The 16,043-nt window shown below is 36.4% G+C and overlaps 1 protein-coding gene across 1 annotated transcript in view; it reads left to right on the top strand.

Moving 5' to 3' along the window:
• MARCHF5 (membrane associated ring-CH-type finger 5) overlaps positions 1 to 15,832 on the top strand; it is a 49,251-nt gene extending 33,419 nt beyond the window's left edge. The window contains exons 3-6 of the mRNA XM_036079074.2: positions 6,463 to 6,593; positions 11,645 to 11,828; positions 11,960 to 12,126; positions 12,908 to 15,832. Coding sequence (XP_035934967.1) covers positions 6,463 to 6,593; positions 11,645 to 11,828; positions 11,960 to 12,126; positions 12,908 to 13,024 — 599 coding nt within the window. The 3' untranslated portion in view covers positions 13,025 to 15,832. The remainder of the gene's footprint in view (positions 1 to 6,462; positions 6,594 to 11,644; positions 11,829 to 11,959; positions 12,127 to 12,907) is intronic.
• The last annotated feature ends 211 nt before the right edge of the window (positions 15,833 to 16,043 follow it).

The following is a 16,043-nucleotide window of genomic DNA, read 5'->3' as shown; positions in this document are numbered from 1 at the left end:
TGTCAAAGGTCTAGCCAGGGTTTCTGTCAGTTAACCCTGCTCTTAGTGGTATACTAGCTTTAAAAAAAAAAAAAAACCAACCATGTAAACCCATTGAAGAGTCTTTTGCCTCGGTTAGATGGTCTCTTACAATGCTCCCTTTTCAGATCATAGACTTCAAGTCTAGGTCAAGATTCACTTGCATTAATTAGTAAATACATACCTGCATGCATTCATCAGTTTAAAAACTCTTTGTATCCTTATCCCCCTATAATCTTTACCTAAAATTTCATTAACATGTATCTGTTAAGTTTGTACCATACTGTTGTACATATGCTAAATTTGCCTTAAAGTTTTTCAGTTGTTGGGGTGCCTGTGTGGCCCAGTCAGTTAAGTGGCTGACTCTTGGTTTCGGTTTCAGCTCAGATCGTGATCTCAGGGTCATGGGATCGAGACCCACAGGGGCTCAGCGTGGAGTCTGCTTAAGATTCTCTCTCCCTCTCCCTCTCCCCCTAGTGTGCACTCTCTTTCTCTCAAATAAATAAATAAATCTTATTTTTAAAAAAAGAGCCTTGTACTTACCTCTTAAAAAAAAAAACTTTCTCAGTTGTTTAATGTGTATTTATTGGTTGTCCTTAACTAGATTGGAGGCTCCTTGGAGGCAGAGGCTGGTGTGTTAAATTTTATTTACATTTATTTTAATGTAAAGTAAAATGCTGTGTGTACAGTAGGTGCTTAATAGGTACTTAGTAGTTGACCTTATAGCCCACAGATATTCTATGAGCTATTCTAGTCTTATAAGGTAAATTTAAGCTTTCCTTTGGCACAAACTATGTAATAAAGAATTACTATGATTATCTTTAATTACTGTTCATGGTAATACATTATATATACACGGAGGAATGGTACTCATCTGCTTTGACTCTGGATCTTTTATTCCTCAGGGTTGTTTTTTTTTTGTTTTGAGGGCTTTGGGTCAATTATCTAAAAAATTGCCCAACAATATATCCTTTCTTCTCTATTTATAATTTAATGTCTAACTTCTTGTTACTAAGCAAAGTAATTTATAGCCTGAGTTTGCAGAATATTTATTCTTAAATAAAATTGGTAAAATCTCAGCCTACAAGCTGAGCAATCAAAGATGACATTTACATAAGCTTGTCTGAGGCTCTTCAACCTGGCCTCTGAAGTCTAGTGTTTAAAGTAGTGATGAATGCTAGAGAAAGAGTTAAAACTCTTTACTGTCCCATCAGGATTTCCACATACTTTTAACTTTTGAGTTGGTTGTTGTGATATTATTTCATGTCTTCAATAAAATCCACATTTGTTGGCTTGGAACCATATACTTTTTTTTTTTTTTTTTTTTTTTTTTTAAGTAATCTCTACACCTAATGTGGGGCTCAAACCCACAACCCCGAGATCAGGAGTTACACACTCGACTGACTAAGCCAGCCAGGTGCCCACGTTAAAGGTCCTTTTTTTAACAATGGATTGAGTCAAGTACTTGCCACAGAGTGCTACAGCTAGGTCTGTCCTATGCCATTATATTCTAATGTCCTGCGGAACAGGCCAAAGTACCCCAGTGTACTGCCACGTACCATGTGCTAAGATAGCTGTGGCCTACAGAGTCCCTGAGAGTGATGCCAGTCATCATCAAAAGCATTTTTTTAAGCACCTATCTGTACATGGTTCTATCCTAGGCACTGTACAAAACGAGTTAAACAGACTTGGCCCTTGCCCCCTGGGAATTTTCAATCTAAGATGATGCTGACATGGACAGACTTAAGGATATTGAGACAACTGAACAAACATTGAACAAGAACATAAAGTACTAACATTATGCACAAGCAAAGGGGTAAGTGCATTTTGTGGGATAGTATTAAAGGAAGCCCATGGGACATGAACAGGGTGGGGTAGAGCAATTAGTCAACCTCTATCAGGTTAGATTAGTTTTCATTGGGAAGTCTGGATTTTCATACAGACTTAAAGTAGGGACAGGACATTCCAGAAATAGAACACAACAAAAAGAAGATTTGGAGCAAAGAGAGAAACTTAGAACTATATTGTTGGACTCTTCATGACATCCAAAATTACGATTCTGGATGGTTCTGAATCTGAAAGTGGGGTTGATGTTTCGGCTTAGCAGGTTGGCATTAAAGTTGGGTCTAGATCAAAACTAGTTCAGTGCAGAGCAAAAAGCAAACCAAAAAAAACCTGGAAACTTGCATAGCTTTTGCAAACAGTCTGTTATGCTTATTAAACTCTTTTATAAACCATTGGCCACTTAACAGAAAACTTCACTGGAGCTGTTACCGTCTTAGAAACTTATACAGGGTTGTCTTGTGAAGCACCTATTTTTGCTCATTAAATTGTGTTCTGTGTTAGAAAATGTAGCACTTTGGCAACATATAGAAATTATTTCTTAAGAATTGGTGAGAGGGTTTTTTGTTTTGTTTTTTAAGGATACCTTTCTATCCCAGAGAAAGGTCGTAGGAATTCTGGTTGTTACTGTAAGCAGTGGCCATAGATGTTGAGCCCTAAATATTACCTGCCCTTCAGTCATTAATTTCTTATCTTCCAAGATGTGCCTTTAACACCATGCGTACATAAATTTTAATTTAAATCACAGCTGCAACAAATCTACTTGCTCAGTGTCTGCCAGATAAAACTGATTACTTCTTTTTCAGTAGACACAAGACTTAGGAGTTTCCCCAATAATTCTCAGCTCACTGTTTGATGTCATTCACATCTGAAATGTGAAAATTTGAATTTACCCAGAGTATTAGGGTGTATTTTCTTTACGAAAGCTTCTTTATTGTACAAAAGAATTCACAATAGATTTTCTTTTAATTGCAAGCTTCCCTAGTGCCCTTTAAATTATTGGGTTTTCAAAACTTACATTTATACAGAGCTTCTTCAATTGCCATTCATTGTGTAAATATAGTACATTGAAAATGTAAGTGGTGAACCCCACTGAGACATTAAAAATTCAATAATGCCTTTTTAAAATATTGAAGCCGTTTTATGCCCTTAGGTATTTGACTTGTGTGATGTGCACTTATTCATACTTCCTCCTCCTCATTAGAATTGGCGTTTTATAGATCTAGTCTTGTCTTTCCTCGCTTTCCATAACTCTTTGTGCTGTAGTACAACAGTAAGAAGAATCTAGTAACTTGCTATTTTTCTTTTGACCCCAAGTCATGGGATAGTAGCACATGGTAAGCTTCCTAATAGGAAGAGTATGATTTAGGGACTGCCATCCAGAGAAATTCAGTGATTGTTTTAACTCACTAAATAGCTTGCCTAAATAATCTTTAGCTCTAAGAAATACCTCCCCTGGATGGCAGTTTATTCTTATGGTATGTTTACTACTAAACATTTATCTTTTAAGTATTAAACTGTTCTTGGACTAGTCTATCTGGAAGAGCCTGGAGAGGTTTAGGCAATATAAAGACAGAAGTCTAGACAAAACTATTTCAGAAAAACTGGAAATAGGGACTATAAAATACAGCCAGTGTCTTCATTTAATCTAGCACATCTTTTGTATATGATTCAAGGAATGAGTAGAAAATTTCCAAAAGTGTACAGGTTTTTTGTTTTTGCTTGCACAAAAAGAATTCACACCCATTGATTCAGGAAGAAAACTGAAATTGAGCTCGTTATATTAGAACCATCTGAGATCTTGAAAGGAAAAACAATTCAAACATCTCTAGATTACCCATGTTCATGATAGATAAGTGGTAGTGATGGTTTTTTTTAGGAATTGTATTGCTTCACTCCATCAGTAGATAGTTCTAAGTACCCTTTGAGAGAGGAAGAAGGTACATTGGAAGCATGTAAAATACCTTCTTTCCTTACCAATTTTTATTCTGACTGGGTAGAAAATAGTCCTATAGTTAACTTGGGCTGGGTACAGAATAGTGAAAAAGACCTAGAGATTTTCATATCATAGTTTTAAATAAGTACCTCAGTAGAGAATTCAGCAAATATTTGAGAGTCATAGGAACTTGGGATTCATCAATAAGCAAAACAAAAACATTTTTCCCTTTGGAGCTTATGTTCTAGTTCAAAAGTCAGCAGACTTTTTCTGTTAAAACCAGAGAGTAAATATTTTAGGCTTTGCATGTGACCATGTTCCATACAAAACTTTATTTACAAAAGCAAGCAGCCAGCTGGATTTGGTCCGTGGCCCATAGTTTCCCAACCATATTCTTGTAGGTAGAAACAGAATGAGTAAATTAGAGTATGTTAGGTGATAAGTGCTTTGGGAAAAAGAAAAATAGTGCAGAGTAATTAAATAGGGAGTATCATGAGGTAGAAGTTGGCAGGGTGAGTCTCACTGAGGTCAAGAAGAGGAGGAACCAAGAAAGACTGAAAAGTTAATGACTGGTGATGGAAAGAAAACCAAGAGATGGTGATGTCCTAGAAATATAATGAAGAACCATGTATTGGGAAGAAGAAGGGAACATCTGTGTCAGATGTTGCTGCTAGGCCAAATAGGAGGAAGGCTGAGATTACACCATTAAATGTAACTAATTTTAGGTGGTTAGTGACCATTATGAGCAGTTTTGGTGGAGAGAATTGAAGGAGAGTGAAAACAGGTAAGTCTTTTGAGGAATTTTGTTGTAAGGGAAGCAAAGATGGAGCAGTGAGGGAAGAAGGATCAAGAGAAGAATTCGGGTTTTTTTAAGATAGAAGAAATAATGACATGTCTGATGGAAATAATCCAGTAAAGAGTAGAGAGGAAATGATGTGGGAGACAGTTGGTGGAGCTGTGGCTTTGAGTTGGCAAGGGAATGGGATCTGGTGTGTCAGTGGAGGGATTAACTTCAGATAGGTGTGATGTTGGTAGGGGGGTACATGTGCCATGGAGAGTCTGGACTTGTCTTGTGGCTTCAATTTTCTGATTAAAGAATTATCAAAGAATATGAAAGTTGAAGTGTGGAGGTTTCATATATATGTATCTATGGTTTTTTACTGTTAGTACCAGCATTTGAGGGATCTTTGGAGACTCACTAAAATGACTTTTATTTTACCCTCTGAGGGAGTTTTAAACTTAACCTAGCAAATTTGTATATTTTTAGGATTAAACCCTACATTATGAGATTGAGCAATGATGCATGTAATGCCTGTGGCACAGCACCTGGTATCCTGTAGACCCTCAAGAAGTGCTAACTATTATCAGAGGACATAGTTAGTAAATACGCTAAATGGAATCATAGGTCCTTTGACATCCGTCCTAATGTTCTTTCTACTTCACAGCGTGGTCTTTCTTTATACAGTGACTACTGAGACTGCTGGCTGCAGCGGTTAGAGGCTCCGTAGATGGAGGCTTGTTCTTACGTGTTTTAATTATTTTATCATATTGCTCTGTTAATTTCTTTGTACAATAAAAATAGTTTTTGTATATGGCATCCTCCTATAGATTGTAACCCCCCAGAAGGTAGGTAATAATTTTTACACATTTCCAAGAAAATGTCTCAAGTAATAGTTTGTATGTAGAGGGTATTCAACAAATACGGTGATTAGTAAATCAAGGTTTCATAGTTCTGTGACTGAACTTAGATACTCAGTTCTTTAGGACTTGCTCTAATTCAGTCCTAAGACCCTTCCACTATTCTGGAAAATTCTGGAGCTAAATTATATTGGACTTAAGCAATTAGAAAACCTCCAAATATAGCTATTCTAAATACCTTCCAAAGGAAGTAGTAGCCAGATTTCACAGTAAGCATACAATAATAGAAATATAATTGGCACATACAACTGTTGGAATCCCATAAAAACTGGCAGTGTAATCATTAAAAGAAGTTTGTTAAATGGGTATTATATGTAAGTGATGAACGACTAAATTCTACTCCTGAAACTAATAGTACATTATATCTTAGCTAACTGGAATTTACATACAAACTTGAAAAAAAAAGAAAAATTTTTTGAGAGAATAATACTCAACTATTCCATATTGAAAATCAAAGTAAAATAGATTGACTTCATATAACTACGAGAACATAGCCTTGGTTACCTTCACATACTGCACCAAGGAAGTAATGAGTGAAGTCAAAGAAGTGATATTTTTACCAAGTACTAGAGAATCTAATTGTGGGCAGGAACTGTTTGGGAAGAGCAAGCTGAAATGGCCATTTCATTCTGTAGTAGCCAGTGTGAATAAAAGAATTGAGAGAATATATTTTCTTCATAAGAAGCAGCTGTGTTCGAGCCTTTAATCTTAGGTTTACTGATAAAGATACAAAATTTGAAGAGGCTATTTCCTAGAATTTAGGAAGTAAAACTTAGCTATTTATGCAGACAACTGAGAAATTCTAAATTTATTTAAATCTTAGGTTCCCATCACATTTATAATAGTTATCTCTAAAGCATCAGAACATCCAACTTCATAAAAATATGTAGATCAATGGAAAATATTGAATAAGTCATTTTTTAAAAATCTGTCTTGTATTGAAACATTACTTTCTTTTTTTATTATAGGTCCAGTTGTTTACGTCTTGGATCTTGCAGATAGACTGATCTCAAAAGCTTGTCCATTTGCTGCAGCGGGAATAATGGTTGGCTCTATCTACTGGACAGCTGTGACTTATGGAGCAGTGACAGTGATGCAGGTTCTCTATTTTACTCTGTTCAATGATAATTTTTATGTGAAGATCTATTAAATAGATTTCTGTTAGGAGAGTTTTAAAAATTATTACTATTCTTTTGAACAAGTAATAACCTTCTCGTGGCTTAAAAATAAGAAATATATAAGAAACTATCTAGTGAAAAGTCATCTTCTTACTCCTGCTCATTTGCCCAGGTTCCCCCTCACTTCTCCAGGTAGCCACTATTATTAGTTATATAATACATTCTTCTAGACTTTCTTTGTGCATGTGCAAGAAAAAATAAATTTGTTCTCCCACACACACATACCTTTTTTCCTCTTAAAGGAAGCAGAGTAGAACTGTACCCCCCCCTTTTTTTTTTTTTTTACAAACAGTGAACCTTGGAGATCTTTGCATATAAGTATGTAGACCTCTTCATAGCATTCTATGTGTGGAATTAGAACAACTTACTAACCAATCTGTTGTTGATTAGATGATTAGTTGCTTCCTGTTTTTTGCTACCATCAGTAAGTGTTAAGATTATTAGACTTAAATTTCAAGATTTAGTCCCAGACCCTTGACGACTCTTTATACTTCTTCTTTAAAGATTTCCAGCTATCATCTCTGTACTTTTTGGGCTTACATCTATGTCTTTGCCCTAATCTGTCCTCAAATCCAGTCCTACAGTCACAGTTCGACTCTTCTTAAATGACCTCTTGTGATTTCACAGTCAGTATTATTGAAATCAGATTAGTCTTTCCCTCAATTTGAAACCTAAATTTATTCCCCATTATAATTTTTCTATACCTTTGATCGCTACTATTATTTTCCCATCTACTCAGTCTGTATCCCACATTCTTAGGACTACCTTTAGCTCTTTCTACTTCAGAGACCTAGATCGGTCCACTGACCCAAATCCAAGCAATATTCATTTTTATACGTCTTCTATCTGTAGCTTCTTTTCCACAGTCTTAACCACCTGATTTCTTGTCACTCCCCCATCATACCTGTGGGCTAAAGGAGCCTCTTGATTGGTTTCTCTTAATTTATCCTCTTCTATCAGTCCATCCTTCTAAATCAGTCTTCCTAAAATAATACCTTCAACATCTACTTCAAGCTCACCCATCTCCTCTGCCTTAAGTAGTGCTTTACCAATGCAGCACTTAGATTGGGTGTTTCATAAATAACTCAGTAATAGTTAACACACTATGTAATATTCTAGAAATTGCACATAACCTGTCTGTGCTGGGTCCATAGTGAATGGCATTTCTGGTTGCTTCATTAATAGCCATGGTGGGACATATATTGCAAGGCTTCTTCATGAAGTGTTGATGACACCCCCAAAATCTGGATATAGTCACTAGAATGAATTGCAAAATGAATTGCATCATTAGTCATGAGTGTAATGGGTAAAGATTAAGAACCACTGACTTGAAAAAGATTCCATTTCTTTAACCTGATTTGTTACACAGGGTGCTTCACAGTCTCACTTCATTCTACTTTGAGGCCTATTGGGCTGTCTCCTCCAACCCATCCTTATGCTGTTTAGTTTTTTACCTCTGTCCTTTGGCTTTTGTCACCCTCCCTGCCTCATACCTGTCCTTCCACTATTCTTTTCCCACTTACTTCTCCATGAATCAGTTTTAGGTTCAATGCCTGTTAGTTGTGAGGAATTTGAATGAGACCTTCTGCCTACGTTTTTATTGCAAAGACAACATAATAGGTAACTTTTTTTCCCAGCACTGGGCTAAACACCTTTCCAGCAGTGGTATATTTAATCCTCGTAACAGTCTTGTGATCTAAATACTATCAATTATTCCTAGTTTATAGATTTGGCGAGTTTACATGTCCACTACCACACAGCAAGAAAGACCCCCTACCCCTGTCCCTAATCTGGGACTCCTTAGGTGAAACCTGGTTCCAAAGACAGTGGGAACATTTTACCCTGGAACAATAGGACCCTAATGTCCAGCCTAGTTCCACTTTTGCCTCTAGTGTAAAGATAACCCCCATAAGCATTGTCCATTCTTAACTCTTATACTATCCTGAATTATCCTTAATTCTGACTAAGAAAGCCTACTAGTTCACCACTGTTTCATTCTCCCATTTAAAAGTAGGTTCCTAAAACGAAGTGCTTTATAAGATCAGGCCTAAGTTAAAACTCTTAGCCTTTCAGCATTGGTGAGCTCCTGGATATTGAAGATCTAGCTTTTAGCTCTTAAGCAGAAAAACAAACCTTTATCTAAAACTACAATTCCTAGGCCTTTGTTTTATACACAGATAACAAATTCTTGCAGAAGACATTCTGTAGTTCCTGAATCTCACCCCAAAATTGAAGTCTTAAAAATAATCTTTTTAATCTTGGGGCATAAAACCAGAATGTACATGACCATACACAATTTGCTGGATTTGTATTGACCAAAGTTAAATCAGCCCCATTGCTTAATTCAGCTTTCATATTCTGCCCTTGAGTCTGACTATAGTAGCAGGTGGTAAACTACAGTTGTTATACTATTCTGTTTCCTTTGCGGCATTTATATTTGCATGCTTGTTTGATTTGATTTGATTGTATCTCACCTCCAAAAGACATCTATTTAGCTTATCATTTTATCCCCAACACCTAGGCCTGTGTTTGGGACATAATCAGTGTTCAGTTGAATTCACGCATAGTGAGCCCAGCTTGAGTACAAAGCATCTGTCTCCACTTTAGATATAACAAGTGGGACAGTGGGTCTCTTGCTCACTGTTTGTCCTATTTATCTTCTTTTTTGTTTCCTCATTCTTAGACACCAGGTTGTGAGGTTTTTACTGCCACCCATGAGGAATAAACTTTCCCTTACTGTAGTCTCTACCTGAATATCACTCTGCTTTATATTTCTGAACCCCAGATTCTAAAAAGAATAGTATAACCCAACAGGAATTTTTGAAATTTCTGAATTTATTTACTAATACTTCAAGAATATTTAAATCACATTTAGTTGTAACTTTATAACTGACCATAATAAAATGATATAAAAATAGAATGTCCTGAAAAGTCATAGGTAAAGACACAATCTCTGGGCTGATCCACTTTTGCCACTAGTGTGGGATTAAGGTTTATGAAATACAGTGGACCCTTGAACAACATGGGGGTTAGGGGCACTGCTAACCCCCCTCATGCAGTAGAGAATCCATGGATAACTTTTGATTCCCCAAAAACTTAACTTCTAATAGCCTGCTGTGACCAGAAACCTTACTGATAACGTAAAGTCAACTAACACACATTTTTGTATATGTACCATATGCTGTATTCTTATAGTAAAGCAAGCTAGAGAAAAGCAAATGTTATTAAGGAAATCATAAGGAAGAGAAAATAACAGTACTGTACAGTATCTATCAGTGTATCTATAAGTGGACCAGTACAGTTCAAACCCGTGTTGTTCAAGGGTCAGCTGTTTGTGAACCAGACTATTTCACTTAAGGGCAACTCAGAACAATCATCCTTCACATACAAGGTGTCGGGTTTCTCTGTGGAGACACAGAAGAATATCAGGTACCTATACCATGGTTTTTGGCCACTTGGAAGAGGTTAGCCTCCTGCCCTTTAATATTACGTTGTATTTAGGGACGTTAATGAAGTACAAGCCTGGACTATATCCCTAGCTCAGATTTTAAAAGCATCCATTTTGGCTCTCCCCACATACTTATAAAATATTTTTACCTGGATTGAGTGTGTTGTCTAGAATTTCAGTTTGCTCTGACCATTCTCAGCTTTACCTCATTTCACATCTCCTTATAGTAGTCCACCTAAAAAAAATCTGCTACGGTAGTTGACATAAAGAGCATCTCATTTTTTTAAAAAACCCATTTACTTTTTCATGAGCTTGTTTTCCTCAGTGTCCCTGGCAACTTTTAGTTTTCCCTACCTTCTTTCTTCCCTTTCCTCCTTGCCTGCCCTTCCTTTCACCTCTTCCCTATCAAAGATAGACAGGGTTCTTCCCAATCCTTTCTTCCTGGTTTACTCCTCAAGTGTGATCAGAAAAACTATATGGAGTCTTTATAGTAGTATCCTCCTAGCAAGCTGTCCTCACAGTGTGATACCTGGGTGGGGGTATAAGCCCAAGATTTGGAAATAGTCTCCTTGTCCTGTCATAACTGCCAAGAATAATGACTCAGAGAAATAGGTTTAATTTGGAAGCAATTGAGACTTTGGCTAAAGGGAAGATCATTTGAGACCTTTGAAAGAGAATTTTCAGGGAGAATCTCTAATTAAAAGTAAGAAACTCACCAATAAAATGGAGATGTTGAGAGAAGCATAAGACCAAGATTGATTGAGTAAAAAGGATTTTCCTGGGAGGGGAAGTATGGAGATTCACAAAGAATTAATCATGTCCTTCTTGCCCTCTGGGATCTAATCCAATTGAGAAATAGCCCTAAGACCCAGATAAGAAGGGAAGGTTGTTTTAGCTTCATTACCCCGTTGATAGGACACCCTAGGGTTCCTAGACTGGAAAAATGACTGGAACCTATAGCAAAAACTACTACAGTAGACCTTGGAATTGCATTTTAGCTGAGTTAGGTGTGTAGAACAGGCATTTAGCCAGCCAGAAAAATCACTCTATCCCGGGCACAACTGAGTATGGAGAAAGAACCAAAGAGAAGTGAGCTTTCAGGCTATCTCCTGAAGGCTGGTCCCGCCCCTTGGCTAGCTGTGCTTACCCTAGTAGGAAGAGCAGGAAAAGAGATGCTCTGCCGGAGCACAAATAGGACTTAAAATTATAGTCCAGTCTAATCAAATCAAATAAGAGGAATTAAAGAACCAGAAGCCCCCTCCCCTCTGCTGAATTGTAATCACTGTGGGTCAATCATTTTTAAAGCTTTTATTCCAATATAATATGAAATAGCTTAGGAGCTTTTCTTCCCCTGAATGAGAGACACTTAAAGTCAGGACTGATAGCTTTCCAGCTTATTTTTTAAAACTTTTTTTTTCTGTATTCTTTTGAAATTTAGCATTTCCTCTAAAATGAATTCAGTTCATGCATGCAACCCTTCATTAGATAAGGAAATGATTCTAGCAAATGCTGTCTGTTTCACAGGTTGTAGGCCATAAAGAAGGTCTGGATGTTATGGAGAGAGCTGACCCTTTATTCCTTTTAATTGGACTTCCTACTATTCCTGTCATGCTGATATTAGGCAAGATGATACGCTGGGAAGACTACGTGCTTAGACTATGGCGCAAATACTCGAATAAACTACAAATTTTGAACAGTATATTTCCAGGTAAGGCCCTGGAAAAATTGTGGCTATCATGAGCACACCAAATTAATTTTGTGGAAGAATCTTAGTATGCGTAGATATTTTAGTTATTCTGATTTATTAGCACTAATACCCTGCATTTTCTTTTTCTCTAGGCATTGGTTGTCCTGTTCCTCGAATTCCAGCTGAGGCTAATCCTTTAGCAGATCACGTCTCTGCCACCCGAATTTTGTGTGGAGCCCTTGTCTTTCCTACTATTGCGACAATAGTTGGTAAACTGATGTTCAGTAGTGTTAACTCTAATTTACAAAGGACAATCTTGGTAAGATGGTTTTAATATTACTTTTTTTTCAAGTGACTATACAAAAGAGAATGAACTGTATATTTGTTCAGAAAGAACCCCAATGGGACTATATAAATATTCATTCTGTGGCTCCTGTGCCTTAAGGTTCTATTTGATCCCTACTTGTTATCCAATAGCAAGAAAGAGAGGAGGATCCCTTACATTACTCCTGGCCTTCCGGAACAATGCTGTGGGTGATTTCTCTCCTAGAATAGGCATGAATTTTCCACTCATCCCTCTTGCCAACAAGATTATGGTGAAGAGCTTCTGCTCTAGGGTCAGACTGCCTGATTCATATCCTATCACAGAAATTGCTTTGATGAAATCAAATTTCTTGACTTCTCTGTGCCTGTAAAATATAGATCTTATTGGTAGCTATATCAGGATTACTGGGAGGATTAAATGAGACAATTCATTTGAAGTGCTAGCACATAGTCAACCCTTGTGCTGATGTCATTATTATTCTCACTTCCCCTCTCTGATGGCAGCCTGCACATGCGTCCAGGCCTTCTCCCTGTTGTATCAGAATGGACATAGAGCTAAGTGGAGAGATTACTCAATAGGAGAACAGGGAAGGTGTCTCTTATAGGTGTAGTGTCTCTGCCTGTCTCACCCCCTGGTAGAAAAAAGAACTGTTTCTTCTGCATTCATCTGAATTAGCAGCAATGGCTGTGTCTTTTGTGATCTAAGTAAAATTATTTTTATTATTATGTTTCTCTAAATCTGCATTATAAAAAGCTAATTTTCCTTTTTATTTTAGGGTGGAATTGCTTTTGTTGCCATAAAAGGAGCATTCAAGGTTTACTTCAAACAACAGCAATATTTACGTCAGGCACACCGCAAAATTCTAAATTATCCAGAGCAAGAAGAAGCATAAAACTGTGACTTCTAGTTGTTCTGCAGTCTTCTCATCCTTATGAATCTGTTGTGTTGTTCTGATTCCATCATTAATGCACAGTAGTGGAGACTTATGATAAGCTGCTGCTCATATTTTTAAGAAATATAATAAAGCACTTAGGGCAGGGGAAATCCTCTCAGTAATCACGGAACCTAAGGTTGTGATTTGTTTTCATTGTTTTGTATGTACTTCTTTTATGGCAGTCATCTGAACCATTATCTTAGCATGGTAAACCTGGGTTTTGTTCATATTTTCTCCAGATAGAAATGTAAAGATCAAACTGTGCAAATATTTAAAAATGCACATGCTGTTTTATTCAAATGCCTCTTTTGTACATGTTCATGTTCAGTGTTTTCATAGAATCAGCAACTCAATGAAGGTACTATGAGGATTTTTCTCACTGGCATAATTTGATTACATGCTAAACAGGAGTATATGTTAATATGAGGAAATGTAAATTAGTTATAAAAAAATAACAAACCAAAAATGTATGTAAACATTCAAATGATTATCTGAACAAATGCGATTTTGTTGTGTTTTTCTTAACCCATGTGACGTCCTCCAAAATGTGTAGGATAAAAATTCACAGGGCTTCCAAATCACTTTTTCACTATTAAATTTTATTTATATAATGTTGACATCTCATAGTTCATAATGTAATTTTGACTCATGCAGTCATAATTACTGTGTGTGTGTGTGTGTGTGTGTGTGTGTTTGTGTGTGTGTGTGTGTGTGTAAGAGAGAGCAGGAGAGAGTCATCAGGACCTTCAATCACTGGAGTAAGGTTTTTAAATCCATATTTCTAGAAATTAGAGCTGCCAGTTTCTAGTAGTTTGAGCACAGAGGAAGATTTGCAAAAAAATCAATAAAGTTATTTTACTCTTCTCTTTCATTGATTCAGTTATTCAGGTATTTGTTGATCACCTCCTATTTGCCCAGGCATTATACAAAGTGCTGTGGGATACAGTGGTGAACACGACAGACTTGGTTCCTGCTTTTATGCAGTTTACCGTCTAGTTTCAACAGATAGAAAACCAGCAGTGAGTAAACCAAGGTGAGGCCTTGAGCTCTTTGTTTCTATACCAGTCAGTGAGGAGATAATTATGAAAACAAGAAGTCTTGAGTAAATATTGAGGTTTTTGGCTTAAGTCAATCTATTATTAAAACCAGTACTAATGTTTTTAGATTTTAATTGCTTGTCATATTGATGAGGCTAGCACCTTAATCACTGTTTAACTAGTTTTATGTTCATTTTTAAAAAGCAATTATTTATTTTAAGCCATTTTTAATAGTGGCCCTTTTAATGTTGTTCAGCGATCTGAATGGTCTCACAGTTATTTTCATTAATTAAAGTTAAATTTTTAAAAGATAGTTCCAAAAACCCTATTTATTTTCTTGTTCGCAGTGTCTAATGCATGACAATAATAAACGTTTCCCTTACTGATAAGTGGCCACTTCTCTTTAGGAGTGTAGCAAATATAGATTGAGCTATGTTAGATTGCAATAATGTATGTTAACTTTAGTAATTTAAGACTGGTACCTTTCTATAGTATGAATGTCTTAATTCTGTTACAAAGTTTATGTGAATGGCTGTTGAACATTCAGAGTTGTAATTATTTTGGGAGGAAGGGAATATTTGACAGTGAGCCTTATTAAGAACACTGCTACAGTTCTGAAGGGGAAATATAAAATCTATGATTATATATAAAAATAACTTAGATTATATAGCTGTAATTATAAAATATATTGGCTTTTCTTTAATTTTCAATATAAAAAGACATAGTAGATATTTCCTGCATAATTTTGTTATATAGAACAGCTTTTAGGCAACCTTTAATAAAATTATACAAGCACACCATTCCCTAGTTACTACTTTGATGCCCAAGATGGGGGGAGTAGCTGCTTGCGTCTGTTGGCATCAGGGCTCATGAGGGCCGGGGAAACCACTCTAATCCTTTGGGGGTAGCAGGGAGGGGTTTCTAGGGCTGTGGGGAAGGAATTGCAAGTGCCTGGGAACCAGATTATCCTCTAGCCCTGGAATTGAACACTTTTAAATGTAAAAAAACCTTACTCAGAAAGTACTGTGTACCAGTCTTTAGAAAGGTGGCCTGTACCACCATGAACAACAAAAGAGCATGGGCTAAAGTTGATGGACCTGGGTTCCAATCCTGATTCTGCTTTTAATAACTGGATGTATGACCTGACCAAGTGGCTTTCTCTCAGCTACAGTTTTCATCATCTCTGAAATGCAAGTAGTACTTCTATTTCAGAAGACCATTTCTAGGATTAACTGAGAAATTACAGGAACAGAGGCACTTTAGGCTTGAGACAGCCTCTATAAAGCAGTAGCTGTTTCTTAATTGTTAGTCTGTTCGTGCTCTAGGAAAAGGGAACGAAGAGGTAAGAGAATGGTGTTAGGGAACAGATTAAAGGGATGGTGTAGACTTTTGGGATGGGTGGGTATATTTTGTGTTTTCCAGTTTATTTTCACATTGCTTTACTGTGTTATTTCCATAAACTTTAATGTTTTAAACCTCTTTTATAAAATTCAGTGACAACTAGTAGAATTCTCTCCTTTGCAGAAGTTAACATCTCCAAAGTGGCTGAAAATATTGTTCATCATTACATGATTATCAAATGACTGTGAAGAATATAAAATTAAACTTAGTGACTTAATTAGTCACTGCCTTGCTAACTGTGCTGTAATTTTTTTAAACGTCTTGTTTTTAATATAGCAGACTATCTCAATACTGGCTGGATTAGGTTAAATAAAGAATTTTTATGTTCTCTAGGTGTACTTTGTCTGTTGAACAACTCCCAAAACATAATTTGTTTTTTTAAATCCTAGTTATCAAGATACTAGTGAGATTTTTCTTTTAGTAAAAATCTGAAATTTTAAAAAAACTAAAGAGGAATTGTCTTAATACAAGCAGGGTGGCCTAAATTCCAACTACATTCTGATTTTTTAAATGTATACCCCCTCAGCCACTTGGACTAT

This window comes from Halichoerus grypus, chromosome 7 (assembly GCF_964656455.1).
Source record: "Halichoerus grypus chromosome 7, mHalGry1.hap1.1, whole genome shotgun sequence".
Taxonomy (NCBI): domain Eukaryota; kingdom Metazoa; phylum Chordata; class Mammalia; order Carnivora; family Phocidae; genus Halichoerus; species Halichoerus grypus.
Note: the sequence above shows the minus strand (reverse complement) of the source record. Positions and strands in the feature narration are given on the sequence as shown.